Consider the following 13,307-nt stretch of genomic DNA (forward strand, 5'->3'; position numbering starts at 1 on the left):
CTCAGCTACTTTCAGCTTTGTCGTACCCACCCGTCTACTAGACTCGCGCTTCCTGGGACTGAGGAGAGGATTTCCTCAGAGTGCCTCAGCTGGAGGAGTGAGCTCTGTCATGACAAATGGGTGCTATTATAGGACTCGCTGAGGGTTAGCTTCGTGTATTGGAAAAGAAACCAAATGCCTCTGAAGAGCTCTGCTGTGCCCAACCCTCTCTCTATCCTTATGGGTAGGTTTAGTAACAATAGTAACAACAACAACAACATCCATTGCTCCCATTGACTGTGAGGTTTTTTTTTTAATGTTTATTGTTTTCAGAGAGGGGGGAAGGGCAGAGAGCGAGAGGGAGACAGAATCTTCTAGAAGCAGGCTTCAGGCTCTGAGCTGTCAGGGCAGAGCCAGACATGGGGCTCGAACCCACGAACCGTGAGATCATGACCTGAGCCGAAGTTGGACGCCTAACCGCCTGAGCCACCCAGGCGTCCCGACTGTGAACTTGTTAAGAGGTGAACGCGGCAGCAAACACCTTAGACATACCATTTCATTTCATCCTTGCAACAATTCTGTAGGTAATAGTATTATTACCACCATTTTACAGATGGGGAGACAGAGGCTAAATGAAGCTAATTTTGTCTTGGCTGGTGGCCGTCAGCATCAGATCACACCTGTATGGTTTATGGTTCTAATCATTACATGGTGCTGCCTCGGATACCCGTCCTGTCAGCCAGCCGCCATGTCCCAGAGGGTGTGAGGGACTCCAACTTTACAACTACTGTAAGGGATAGAACTCCTCCATTCAACTGTGAGTCTCTTGACGGCCCTGTGAAGCGAGCGGTGCACGCTTTTATTATCCTTGTTTTATGGACGAAGAAAAATGATGCTCATTAAAGTCAAGAGACCTGTCAAAAGTCACAGCTGCTGGTAAGTGGCAGAGCCAAACCTGGTTTTAAGGTCTCCTGTCTCTAGAACGCTCTTTCCTGTAGACGTTAAAATTCACACGGTTCCTGCCTCTAAACACACCGTGTAAATAGGGCAAGTGGAGCAGAGCTATTTGGTGACTGCACATGCGCACACTCCAAGCACGGCTCAGCCCCAGGGCAGTGTCAGCCACGTGTTCCCAGGTGACCACGCGGAGCGGAGCGCGAAAACGAGAGATCTGGGTACACGTGCACAAGCTCTGGCGAATGAGAACTTAGTCTTGCAGGGTCACGAGACTAGACCTAGGAAACTACACTTCCCAGAAGCAGCTCGCGCTGGACGCCTTTGCTAGATGACGTAGTTCCGGAAAGGCACGGGTCGGATGGGCTGCGGGGAGGAAGTGGGCGGTTCTAAGCGTCTGGCGCCCTGGCCTACTTCCGGTAGGATCGGGGTACTAGGCGGCTGAGGCGGTGCGGGGCTGGCGTTGTCTCCTGAGCTTTTCCAGGCGTGAGTAGCGATGGCAGCGGCTTTTCGGAAGGCGGCTAAGTCCCGGCAGCGAGAACACCGAGAGCGAAGCCAGGTAGGACCGCACAGGTCCCACGAGCGCTGGCCCGTGGCCCCGTGTGCTTCCCTCACCCCTTTCTCCTCCTCACCTGCGGTACCAGGTCCCTTTGGCGCGTCGCTGGGGCACGTAAATAAATGGAAGTATATGCTAACGATGCCGGCGTGCCTGGGGCGGAGCCTCGAAGCCTGGGGAGAGGAGGGGGGTCGTAGTTCCCGTTCCCTGCCCTACCCCGGCCGGTTCTTTGGGTATAGTCAAAGCTGTCTTGGGGAATTTCAGTGCGGAGGTAGTTGTGTGAGATGCCGTGTGTAAAATGCTTGACCTGGGAGGAAGGTGAGGCCAAAGCGCCTACCGGCTGGAACTGAAACCCGCATCTAAGGGTGCAGAGCCCTGCCCACTGCGTAGCGGGGCGGGGGTCAGTAACCCAAGAGATTGGTGCTGATAATGTAACACCGACAGGCGTGGGCTTAGCGCAGAATCTTATGAAGGTCTGCCGCATACGGTTTTTATGTCTCAGGCCATAATGTTTTCCATCCCCATTGTACAGGTGAACAAACTGAGGCCCAGAGAGCAGAAGTGACCTGCCGAGTCCTAAACCCCAAATTCAGGTGGATAAACAGTTGTAGGACTTCTGTGGAGGGTGTGTCTGTGTTGGGGAGGTTGAGTAGAAACTAGTTTAATATACGTGGAACCAGCGCATCCATTGCACTGTGCTTAAAAACCACATATACAACCTAGTTATCTGGTCCAACTTCATTTTGCAGGTGGGGAAGAGAGGGAGAAAGATGTGTCCCAAGTTGTGTTGCTCACTGATGGGGGGGGGGGGGTGGAACTAAGGCCTCCTAACCAGAGTCAGTCTTCCTCCTTAATAGCATTTATCAGATATTTATTGTGCACTTACTGTGTGCTCAGTCGTGTGCTAGGAGCAACAGTGCAATTTGCCACCTAATTGTGGTACCTGTTTGAACCTATTTGTGGGCCTATCTAAAAGTAATGAAAGGGGCGCCTGGGTGGCTCAGTCCTTGAGCGTGACTCTTGACTTCTGCTCAGGTCACGATCCCAGGGTCATGAGATTGAGCTGGGCTCTGCCCTGACAGAGTGGAGCCTGCTTGGGATTCTCTCTCTTCCCCTCTCTCTGCCCCACCCCACTTGCTTGCTTGCTCGCTCAAAATAAATAAAAATAAAAAAGAAAAGTAACGATAGCAGTGTTTGTTGTGTGCCAGAGCCAAAAGTGCAGAATGCTTTACTCGTTATCTCATTTAACTGTTGACACTGTGTGGAGGTAGGTACCGTTATTTTCTCACATTTGCAGGTGGGGAAACTAAGACTCAGATAGGTTAAGTAATTTGCCTAAAGACATACAGCTGTAGTTGGCAACTGGCAAAGCCAGAAATCAGACCAGGAATCCAGAGGCCACTAAAAGATGAATAAAGAGGCACCTGTATAAGGGGAGCCTGGGTGGCTCAGACAGATGGGTCTCCGACTTCAGCTCGGGTCATGATCTCATGGTTCTTGAGTTCGAGCCCCGCTTCTGGCTCTGTGCTGGCAGCTCAGAGCCTGGCGCTTGCTTTAGATTCTGTGTCTCCCTCTATCTGCCCCTCCCCCGTTCACACTCCATGTCTCTCTCTCTCTCTCTCAAAAATAAATATATATATAAAAAAAGAGGCACCTGTATAAGAGATAGCACAGGAACACTGCCAAATGAGGAATTTGAATGGGAAAAGTAGAGATGATGAGGGAGCTTCCTGGTGAAACTTGCTGAACTTTGAAGGGAATGATAATAGCTGTCACTTTTTGAGCATTGATTGTATGTTAGGTACAGCCCAACATGCTGTACAAGGATGATCTCATTTAAATCTACAGCGTGTCTATGAGGTGGATGTTATCCATATTTTCCATAGGAGGACTCTGATGCTTAAAGAGGTTGGATAGTGTATCCAAAATATCAGTTGTAAGTAGTTGGTTTGGATTAACAGAGAAGGGGAGGGGCAGGAGAGAATCCCAAGCAAGCCGGACGCAGGGCTCAAACTTGTGGAGCTGGAACTCACGAACCATGGGACCATGACCTGAGCCGAAACCAAGAGTCGGACACTTAACTGACTGAGCCACCGGCACTCCAGAAGACAGAGGGCTTCTAAGGCTGGACATAAGCATGACACGGTCATGTTTGAGTAGGAATAGAGGATCTTTGTGGGAGAGGTAAGAAGAAGGCCATGCTGGAAAGATGGGTAAACATGTTGACCAGGGTACTCTATGTCTGGGTAAAGTTTGGACTTTATGCCATAGGTTCTTCACTGAGGTGGTGGGCCAGCTACTGAAGATGTTTTGTATGGAGGGAGTAGGTATAATTAGGTGAGCTACTTCAGATACAATGGCCAGTCTTCTTCTATAATTCAGATCCCTTTGAATTAGCGTTTTTGTAATTTTTGGGTAGATAGCCAGTATCTATGATTCCTGGATTGTAGAGTATTTCTGTTTTGAATTTTTTTTTTTTTTTTTTTTTTTTTTTTTTAGTTTTAGAGAGAGTGAGTGAGAGCGTGTGTGGGAGAGAGGGACAGCAAGAGAGGGAGAGAGAGAATCTTAAGCAGGCTTCATGCTCAGTGTGAAGCTGGACACAGGGGCTCAGTCCCATGATCTGAGCTGAAGGCAAGAATCGGACGCTCCACTGACTGAGCCACCCAGGCCACTCTCTAGTTTCAAAAAAAAAAAAAAAATTCTTTTTTTTTACATTTATTTATTTTTGAGAAACAGTGAGACAAAGCATGAGCAGGGGAGTGGCAGAGAGAGGAGACACAGAATCTGAAGCAGGCTCCAAGCAAGCGGTCAGCACAGAGCCTGATGAGGGGCTTGAACGCACAAACTGTGAGATCATGACCTGAGTTGACCTGAGGTCAGTCGGACGCTCAACCGACTGAGCCACCTAGGTGCCCGGGCCACCCTCTGGTTTTAATTTTTGAGGAACCTCCATACTGTTTTCCACAGTGGCTGCATCCATTTTCATTCCCACCAATAGTGCATGAGGGTTCCTTCTTCTTCACATCCTCGCCAACACCTGTTTCTTGTGTTTGTTGTGTTTTTGATTTCAGTTTGGCTGTTATTTTAATTATTGAATTATTTGTTGCATCATTTCAAGGATAAAAATTGAGAAAGGTAACTTAAAAATGTCATCTGTTAATGTTATACAAGTTTAAACTCGTGTGTAGTATTGTGTTAGAAGTGTATGTACCTCCTCAAAAATTGAGATTATTCAGAGCGGGAGAAGATGCGGTCTCTTGTGGGAAAGAGCACAGACTCTGGCCTCACACAGAGTGGGTTCTGGTTCTAGCTTTGCCAGTTATTCTGTGTTCTTGGGCAAGTCATTCTCTAAACTTTATTCCCCTTTTGGAAAATTGGGATAACAATCGTATGTTTTATCTACTTCTCCTGTTTGTTGTGGGGATTAAGAGATTGTGTGTAATGAGCACAGCAGATTGCTTTGTAACAGAGTAAGTGCTTAATAAATGTGGCCTGTTATGATGATGTGGGCAGAAACATCTACCACAGATACTGACATATATTAATTGCTCAATAAATAGCTTGTAGAAAGATAATACCAAGATATAATCCTTGTGCCTTCCATGCTATCCAAGTTCTGTGTCAGAAGGGTATTCTGTGTCACACTCGGTTTTCTCTCTTACTTCTTACCAAAGGAATAATAATAATAGTAAACATGTGGTGGGTACTTGCCTTGTGCCAGGCCAGGTGCCAGCACTGCCCCTTACAGAGGCTCATTTAATCCTAATGATAACCAGGGGAAGCAGGTATTGTTATTCTCGTCTTAAAGTTAGGAAACAGCAGCTCAGAGAAGTGAAGTGACTTGCATAAGGTCACAGGTTGTTAAGAGGTAACGCTTGGATTTGAACCCAGTTCTTGGGCTCTAAATTTAGAGCCCTTACCACAGTTGCCTCCCTGTTATTATATTTTCCCTTCATAGTATTTTTTAAACCCTTGGATTAAGGCTGTAGTAATTTTAGTACAGCTGGCAACTGCTTGCTTAGTGCCGAGTCATTGTTGCCTCTCTCTGTCCTTAATAGGCCAGGAAACCTACTATGGCAGTGCTTATGACCTCTCTGGCGTCCGTATAGTACCTCTCATCCTTGGGCAGAGCCCAGTGGGGGAGGGAAGGGAACAGGGTAGCAAGTTGGCTCCAAGGACATGGATTTACTGAGCACTCCAGAGACTCTTGTTCTTGTGAGGTGTCATGTTGATTTGGGCATGTGTTTGCTGGGGGAACTAAGCACTTTCTTTTTTTTTCCCTTTTGTCTTCTAGCCTGGCTTTCGAAAACATCTGGGCCTGCTGGAAAAAAAGAAAGATTACAAACTTCGCGCAGAGTGAGTTCGGTTTCCCGGTGGAGGTGCTGCCAAGAAGGTTGACCACTTCCCTGCACGGCAGCTGGATTGCCCAAGTGTCTGACGGGGGATAATTTCCTGCCATTGATAAAATGGCTAAAACTCTGGCAACCCGTCAGATACTTGTTTGTGACCCTAAACTTCTCTCTTTGTTTGGGCAGAGCGTTATTTATTTAACTACAGTTGCACTGCGAATTTTTTCTAATTCTGTTGTTCCAGATAGTTTGCTCATAGTGGCTTTGATTTGCCCCTGCCTTGGTGTTTGAGCCAGAAGCAGAATCTCTTTTTTTCTCTCCCTTCTCTTGAAATGCAAGATAGAATCTAAAATTCCAGTTGTCGAGTCTCTTACATCACCCCGTGTGTGGTGTGGAATGAAGAGATATGAAAGATGGATTCATAAGACTGAGCGTGGGTGATAATGAACTCTGAAAACATTTCATAAAACAATTACCTCTATTTTTCTTCTTTGGCACTTTATTTGGAGAATAAATTATAATTATTTGTTAACTATGCATGTCAGCTGAGGTCCTTTTGTGCTCCTGGTACAGATGGTGATGGATTAAGTGGATTGCTCTGGGTCCCAGAGTTAAGGCTAATAATGATAACTGAGTGCTATTATTGGATTAGGTAGTGTTTTGGGAGACTTGCAATATTTACACTTATTTATTCCTCCCAACAACCTTCTGGGATACTATTATCATCATACCCATTCTACAGATTAAATTAAGATGCAGATTGGTTAGCTAAATTATCCAGGATTACTTAGCTAGAAGTGGTGGAGTTAAGGTTTTAATCCAGATAGTCTGGCTTCAGAGTCCACGATTCTAGTCAGTATGCTATTCTGTGCTGTGTAGTTTTGGAACCTTATTTGGTCAGTTGGTGCCCAAGCTTGCATCAGAACCCTTTCTTTTTTTTAAACGTTTATTTTTGAAGGGGAGAGAGAGCGTGAGTGGGGGAGGGGCAGAAAGACAGGGAGACACAGTATCTGAAGCAGGCTGCAGGCTCTGAGCCATCAGCACAGAGCCCTATGCGGGGCTCAAACCCACGAGCTGTGAGATCATGACCTAGGCCGAAGTCAGACGCTTTACCGACTGAGCCACCCGGGCGCCCTGATCAGAACCCTTGCTAATGAGCTTTAATATGTGCTTTCTTTGGTGTTTCCCTCTAAAGATGTAAATAGCGCTAAAACATGTGAGATGGGGACAGTTTCAGGTGAATTTTGGGATAAGAGAGTAGCCTACAGTGACGGGATCTCAACATTAGTGACAGTGGAGTCTGGATCAAATCTAGTCATTGCTCTGGCTTTTTTGAGTTTCATTTTGTATGAACTTTAGATGCTTGTAAAGTGTGCTTTTGTGGGTTTTTTTGTTTGTGCTTTTTTGTTTTTGGATTTTTTTTGTTATGAACTTCATTTAAACTGCCTTTTAGTGACTACCGGAAAAAGCAAGAGTACCTCAGAGCTCTCCGGAAGAAGGCTCTTGAAAAAAATCCAGATGAATTCTACTATAAAATGACTCGGGTTAAACTCCAGGTGGGTACCTAATGGATCAGTTGGTATTCTGAGCTCCAACTCAATAAAGAAAATAAGATGGGGGAAGAGATGGAGAGGAAGGAGCCTTGGCCTTTATTTAGCCCTTCTCCACTTGGTCCAAATGCTCTTGGTCAGTATCCAAGGCAAACTGTCCCTTCATGAACAGCATGCATTTCTACTCCTGAATCTGAGTTGTCTTATGACTGGAGTTTTTCTTTCTTTTTTTTCTTTAATTTTTTTTTTTGTTTTGTTTTAATGTTAATTTTTGAGAGAGAGAGTGCAAGTGGGGCGGGGGGCAGAGAGGGAGAGAGAGAGACAGAATCCGAAGCAGGCTCTAGTCTCTGAGCTGTCAGCATAGAGCCTGACGCAGGGCTTGAACTCACAAACTGTGAGATCATGACCTGAGCCGAAGTCAGACTTAACTGACTGAGCCACCCAGCCACCTCTGCCTGGAGCTGTTCTAAGAGTAGATGATGAGGTGCTAAATTGAACATGCATCTAGGGGCTTAGTGCATTGGACTGCTGTTGCAGATGGCATTCAGTTGTCTTTGTTCCAGTCATAAGCTATGCTGACAGCTTATCAGTGATTTTAATCTAAGAGGGACTGTATCTTTTAAATTTGGATTTTAGGATGGAGTTCACGTTATTAAGGAGACTAAGGAAGAAGTAACTCCAGAACAGCTGAAACTGATGAAAACCCAGGATGTCAAATACATAGAAATGAAAAGGGTTGCAGAAGCTAAGGTAACAACTGAAGCCCTTTGTTCTGTTGTATTTTTGTTAAGGAAAGAAATGCGGATTCAGTGACTTCAAATTATAAGTTGATTTCTTCTTGAAGTACTTGTGTATGGTATAATGATTTAGAAGTGTAGTCAGTGTGGTAGAGTGGAAAGAGTTCAGATTTGGAAATGAGACAGACTTAGGCTTGAATTCTGGCTCTGCCATTTATTAGCCCCATGATTATGGACAAATTAACATCCTTGAGAGATTGGTTCCTCATTTCTATTTCATGGGATTGTTGTAAGGATTAAATGAGTTTTGTGGAATGTGTAGCCCAGTCACTTAACTGTGGTTGGTGCTTGATAGATGTTTAGCCGTTCTTTAAAAGAATGAAGCACATTTTTTGTTGGCTCGTGATAATGATGTGAAATGGTTTACACTTTTGACATTCATCTCTGATACCCTGGAAGAACCCAGTGTAAAATGAGATCCTGTTCTGTATTCTAGAAAATTGAAAGACTGAAATCAGAGCTCCATCTGCTGGATTTCCAGGGGAAGCAACAGAATAAGCATGTGTTTTTTTTTGACACCAAAAAGGAAGGTATGAAATGTTTGAGGGTTTCTGGGATAGTCTAGCATGTTGGTGTATGTTTGGTGTTAGTGCCTTAAGAATTGTCTTGACTTTCAGTTGAACAGTTTGATATTGCCACTCACCTGCGAACAGCCCCGGAACTTGTTGACAGAGTCTTTAATAGACCCACAATAGAGACCTTGCAGAAGGAGAAAGTGAAGGGGGTTACCCAGCAGACTCGACTTAAGGTAATTTTCCCCGTTGTTTTCAGGTCTGAGCTTAGGAGAATCTAGGATTTCCACCCCCCCCCCCCCCCCCCCGCATTTACTATAATTAAGGAAAGCTCATTAAGTTCCCTTAGAAAAGTGGAAGGAAGATTTGATGATGGGATGGGAATGGACGAAGGTTCCTTGGTTTTTAAGATTGGGGGGTGTGTGGCATAGTGTGGCTTAGTGGTTGGAAGCTTAAGGGTTTGGCTTTATTTTTTTTAATTAAAAAAATTGTTTTAAATGTTTTATTTATTTTTGAGTGTGAGTAGGGGAGAGACAGAGAGGGGAACAGAAAATCCTAAATGGGCTCTGTGCTGATAGCAGCAAGCCCAGTGAAAGGCTCAAACTCACAAAGTGAGATTATGACCCAAACTGATGTCAATCAGCTGAGCCACCTAGGTGCCCCTGGTCTGGCTTTTAGATTTGCATTTGAATCCCACCTCTCCCTCTGGGCTTTGTGCCTTTAAGACTTGTGACTGATGCCTACCTTGTAAAATGCAGAGAGAGGAGGAGACACTGAAGATTTAGGGATTTGGTATATTCTGATATTGAACCTTCAGCAGCAAATATACATCTCAAAAAGTCTTTACATATTATACATTTGTAACCAGAATTTTGTATTGACTTTTCCTTATGGTGCTTTCCATCACTGTAACTGGGTTTGTGCAGAAGACATGCTTTTTCTCAGAGCCTTCTGGAGTTGAACTCTCACTTCTGACTGATTCATTAAAAAAAAAAATGCTGTCAATGTGTTTCAAGCAGACAGCTGTTCTGTTTTGATTTGAATCATTTACACCGCATCAGCTTTGCTTCCAATGTTTAATTTCACAGCAGTTTCTCTAGCTCAGAGGCAGCTAAACTTGCGTTGGTAATATAAATACCCCTAATTAGTTTGACTATATTGGGTAATCCCATAAATTTGACAGTCTGTGTAATAAAGTGAAAACAAAAGCTGTCTGAAACCACTGCTGCGAGACTATGCTAGAATTGGTGAATTGTTTAAATCTGAAGCCCAGTGACGGTCCCCCCTTGTAGATAACACTTCCAGCTGAGGAGCCGGCTGACTAGTATTCTCGTGATAACCCTGTTTGTCAATTAGTTGTATTTTCAATTAGCTGTGTCACTAACACTTCTCAAGTGTTATGGTGGTCCCTAAAGACATTAGTGCTCCCAACAGAATAGTTCACAGACATGCCTTGTAAGTTGGAAAGATTTGGATCTTGCTGTTCTTGTCCAGTGGTGTTGTTTCTTCTGGTTGTTTTGTTTAAAGCAAAAATATTTTCATTAAGAGACTGATGGTGAGTGGATTGTAAGGGAATTTTTAATCTCTCTGTAACTTGGAGGGGTGGGCAGCCCATGGATGAGCTGTAGGAAGTCTGTGAACACTCTCATTCCACACAGACATTTTGTGCAGATAGGCATATGCGTTTGCACAAATTTGCACCAACACACATACACATTTATTTCAGGAAAGAATCCACAGCTTTCATCAGTTTCTCAGGGGTTCATGATTCCCCCAAATTGAAGGGCCACTGGCCTTTGAGGGGATATTTCAGCAGTGAGAATTCTCAGGTCAGCTTCTGCTGAAAAAGTCCTGCTCTCTGAGTTCTGTGGTTCTCAGACACCTGCACACTGTCCATTAGCCTTTCTATTCTCTGTTCACTTTGTGTAGGGTTTCCAGGATTGGCTCATTCCTGCATTGCCTTAGGTAACCGGGACGCTCACACAAAGGTCAAACAGCTTAGTGTAGTAGTGGAAAGATTCCTGGGACCCGTGAGACTCGTGGGACAGTCCTGACTCTGTTCCAGGTGAACCTTGTGTCCCTGGGCAAGTCTCCAACGTTCTGTTAGCTCTAGAATCTGGTGTTCCTAAAATGGGCAATTTTACGGTCCCTTGTGTTGATTCTGAGTAAGGAGGAGGGAGTTGATGAAACCGTTTATGCATTTGGACTTGAGTGGATTAAAAGCAGTTTTTAATTCATTTTTATCTTGTTAATTTTATTGAAAACGGGTGTGTATTTCTTCCACAGCGGATAGCTAAAGAAAGGCAAAAGCAGTATAACTGCCTGACGCAGCGGATTGAACGCGAGAAGAAATTGTTTGTTATTGCACAGAAAATTCAAACACGCAAAGATCTTCTGGTAAGGAGAGAGAGCCTTAGGCCCTTCCTTTTATTTTATTTTTTTTCCTTTCTCTCTTGTAAAGGTTTTAACTTAGACTGGATTTCAGCTGTGTGTAAATCAACCCCAGTGAAAATGTCTGCTCCTCAGGGGCAGTGGTTTGAGCCAGTGTCTGTTACTCTGACAGTGTTGAAATGTTCCTTGATTAAGAAGGTAATAAGGGGCTTATTAGTCAGTGCTTTGGAACAGCAAAGGGTAGGATCAGGTAGCATATGAACTTTATAGCTTATGAGCAGCTATGTGTAACATTTAAGCAGGTTAACAAAGCAGTGTGTGTCACTCATTGGTGTTTAAAAATAGACAACATTGTGTTGTTAAATAGCACAGCTAAGGATTATGTGATGCCCCTTTCATATTAGTACCATTCCTCTAAATGTCAAATTCTTCAGCTTTGTAGATCGTTCAGATCTGCCTTTCTCAACTAGGGTTCCGTGTGAGAATAAACCCTACAGAAAAATGATTTGACTCCCTGTCTTCTCAGTTTTTCTGGAAACTTCAACATAGTAGTAGCATTATAGATTCCCAGGGGAGAACATGGTTCACTGCATCTGGGGATACTTGAGGGTAGTATGGCTTTGTCCTTCCCGTACTTTGAGAAGGACTGAATTAGGGGCTTGCCAATAGGTAGTTTATTAACCTTCCTGTTTTACAAAATGCTATCCTACCATTTACTGGTAACCTTTTTAATCTTTTGTAGGACAAAACTCAGAAGGTGAAGGTGAAGAAAGAAACAGTGAACTCCCCAGCTATTTACAAATTTCAGAGTCGTCGAAAACGTTGAAGTGGTACAGATGAGCTTTGTCATTCCATGCAGAAGAGAATTCCTTTTTTTTTCCCTGAGTAACTTCACATTCCATTAGCCTGAATGACATGATTTTTCCTGTTTGTAATTTTATTACAGATCTGACATGTGGTATTTTTCTGTGGACACCATTAAAGCCCCTTCCCATGTCTTATTGTTTTGAGGGTTGTGAAATCAGCCTTAGTTTTATATTCCTGTATATTTTTTTCATTATGAAAGTTATATAATCTCATTACCGCAAATTTGGAAAATAAATGAATTCTTCCCTAATCCCAGTACTAATTGAGGAACAATAAATAGTTATTAGTGCTAGCAGCTAGGGCAATGAAAGTGAACAAAACTGTGAGCATTCTGGTTTATTTCCTCCATTCTTTTTTTTTTTAAGTTTACTTATTTATTTTGAGAGAGCATGAGCAGGGGCAGGAGAGAGGGAGAGAGAGAATCCCAAGCAGGCTCTGTGCTGACAGCAAACTGTGAGATCATGAGCTGAGATCAAGAGTTGGATGCTCAACTGGCTGAGCCACCTAGGCGCCCCTATTTCCTCCATTCTATAAAGGTGTGTACTGGTTTTTAATTATGTTTTTGTGTTTTGTAGTTGTAATTACAGTAAACAATTTTACATCTTTTTTCACTTCAATTCTTCCGTTTTGTTACATCACTTAATTTTTTATTTTTTAAAGTTGACTTTGAGAGAGAGCATGTGCATACATGCAAATGGGGGGGGGGGTGGAGAGAGAGAGGAAGAGAGAGAGAATCCCAAGTTCGGGGCTCGAACTCATGAGCCGGGGGATCATGAGCTGAGCTGAAATCAAGAGCCGGATCCTCAGGGCACCTGGGTGGCTGAGTTGGTTAAGCATCTGACTTCGGCTCAGGTCATGATCCATGGGTTCGAGCCCTGCATCGGGCTCTGTGCTGACAGCTTGGAGCCTGGATCCTGCTTCTGATTCTGTGTCTCCCTCTCTCTGCCCCTCCCCTGCTCATACTCTGTCTCTTTCTGTCTCTCAAAAATGAAAAAACTTTAAAAAAAAAAATTAAAAGTCGGATGCTCAACCAACTGAGCCATCCAGGTGCCACACATCATTAATTTTTTAAAAGTAGTGTATGCTCATAGTAGAAATTAAAATAAATATTTTTAATGCTTGCATGTTTGATTTAGTGGGCAGACTGATTTTACCTTCCTTCCTTCTGTGTTTATTGGATATTCAGATGGCTTCATAAAGTAGCCAAGGAGGAATTTTTTTTCTCTTACGCTTTATAGCTACAGATAGAAACCCTTGGAACTAGGAACCCATGGTGGCACCTCCTTATTGATGAAGCTCATATCGGACAGATCTGGCTCTGTTCCTGCCCTCTGCACTTCTGGCCAGCTCCT

At 43.9% G+C, this 13,307-nt stretch overlaps 1 protein-coding gene across 1 annotated transcript; it reads left to right on the top strand.

Moving 5' to 3' along the window:
* Positions 1–1,326: 1,326 nt before the first annotated feature.
* Positions 1,327–12,112, top strand: UTP11 (UTP11 small subunit processome component). Its single transcript, XM_007092494.3, has 8 exons — positions 1,327–1,492; positions 5,784–5,845; positions 7,292–7,394; positions 8,025–8,138; positions 8,622–8,715; positions 8,803–8,933; positions 10,984–11,094; positions 11,831–12,112. The coding sequence occupies exons 1-8, from the start codon at positions 1,430–1,432 to the stop codon at positions 11,912–11,914; spliced, it is 762 nt and encodes a 253-aa protein (XP_007092556.1). The 5' UTR covers positions 1,327–1,429; the 3' UTR covers positions 11,915–12,112.
* Positions 12,113–13,307: the final 1,195 nt, after the last annotated feature.

Source organism: Panthera tigris, chromosome C1, assembly GCF_018350195.1.
Source record: "Panthera tigris isolate Pti1 chromosome C1, P.tigris_Pti1_mat1.1, whole genome shotgun sequence".
Taxonomy (NCBI): domain Eukaryota; kingdom Metazoa; phylum Chordata; class Mammalia; order Carnivora; family Felidae; genus Panthera; species Panthera tigris.

Coding starts and splice junctions, on each gene's coding strand:
- UTP11 (XM_007092494.3), top strand. CDS start 1,430: ATGGCAGCGGCTTTTCGGAAGGCGGCTAAGTCCCGGCAGCGAGAACAC. Junction 1,493..5,783: donor AACACCGAGAGCGAAGCCAG/GTAGGACCGCAC, acceptor TTTGTCTTCTAG/CCTGGCTTTCGAAAACATCT. Junction 7,395..8,024: donor TGACTCGGGTTAAACTCCAG/GTGGGTACCTAA, acceptor TTTGGATTTTAG/GATGGAGTTCACGTTATTAA.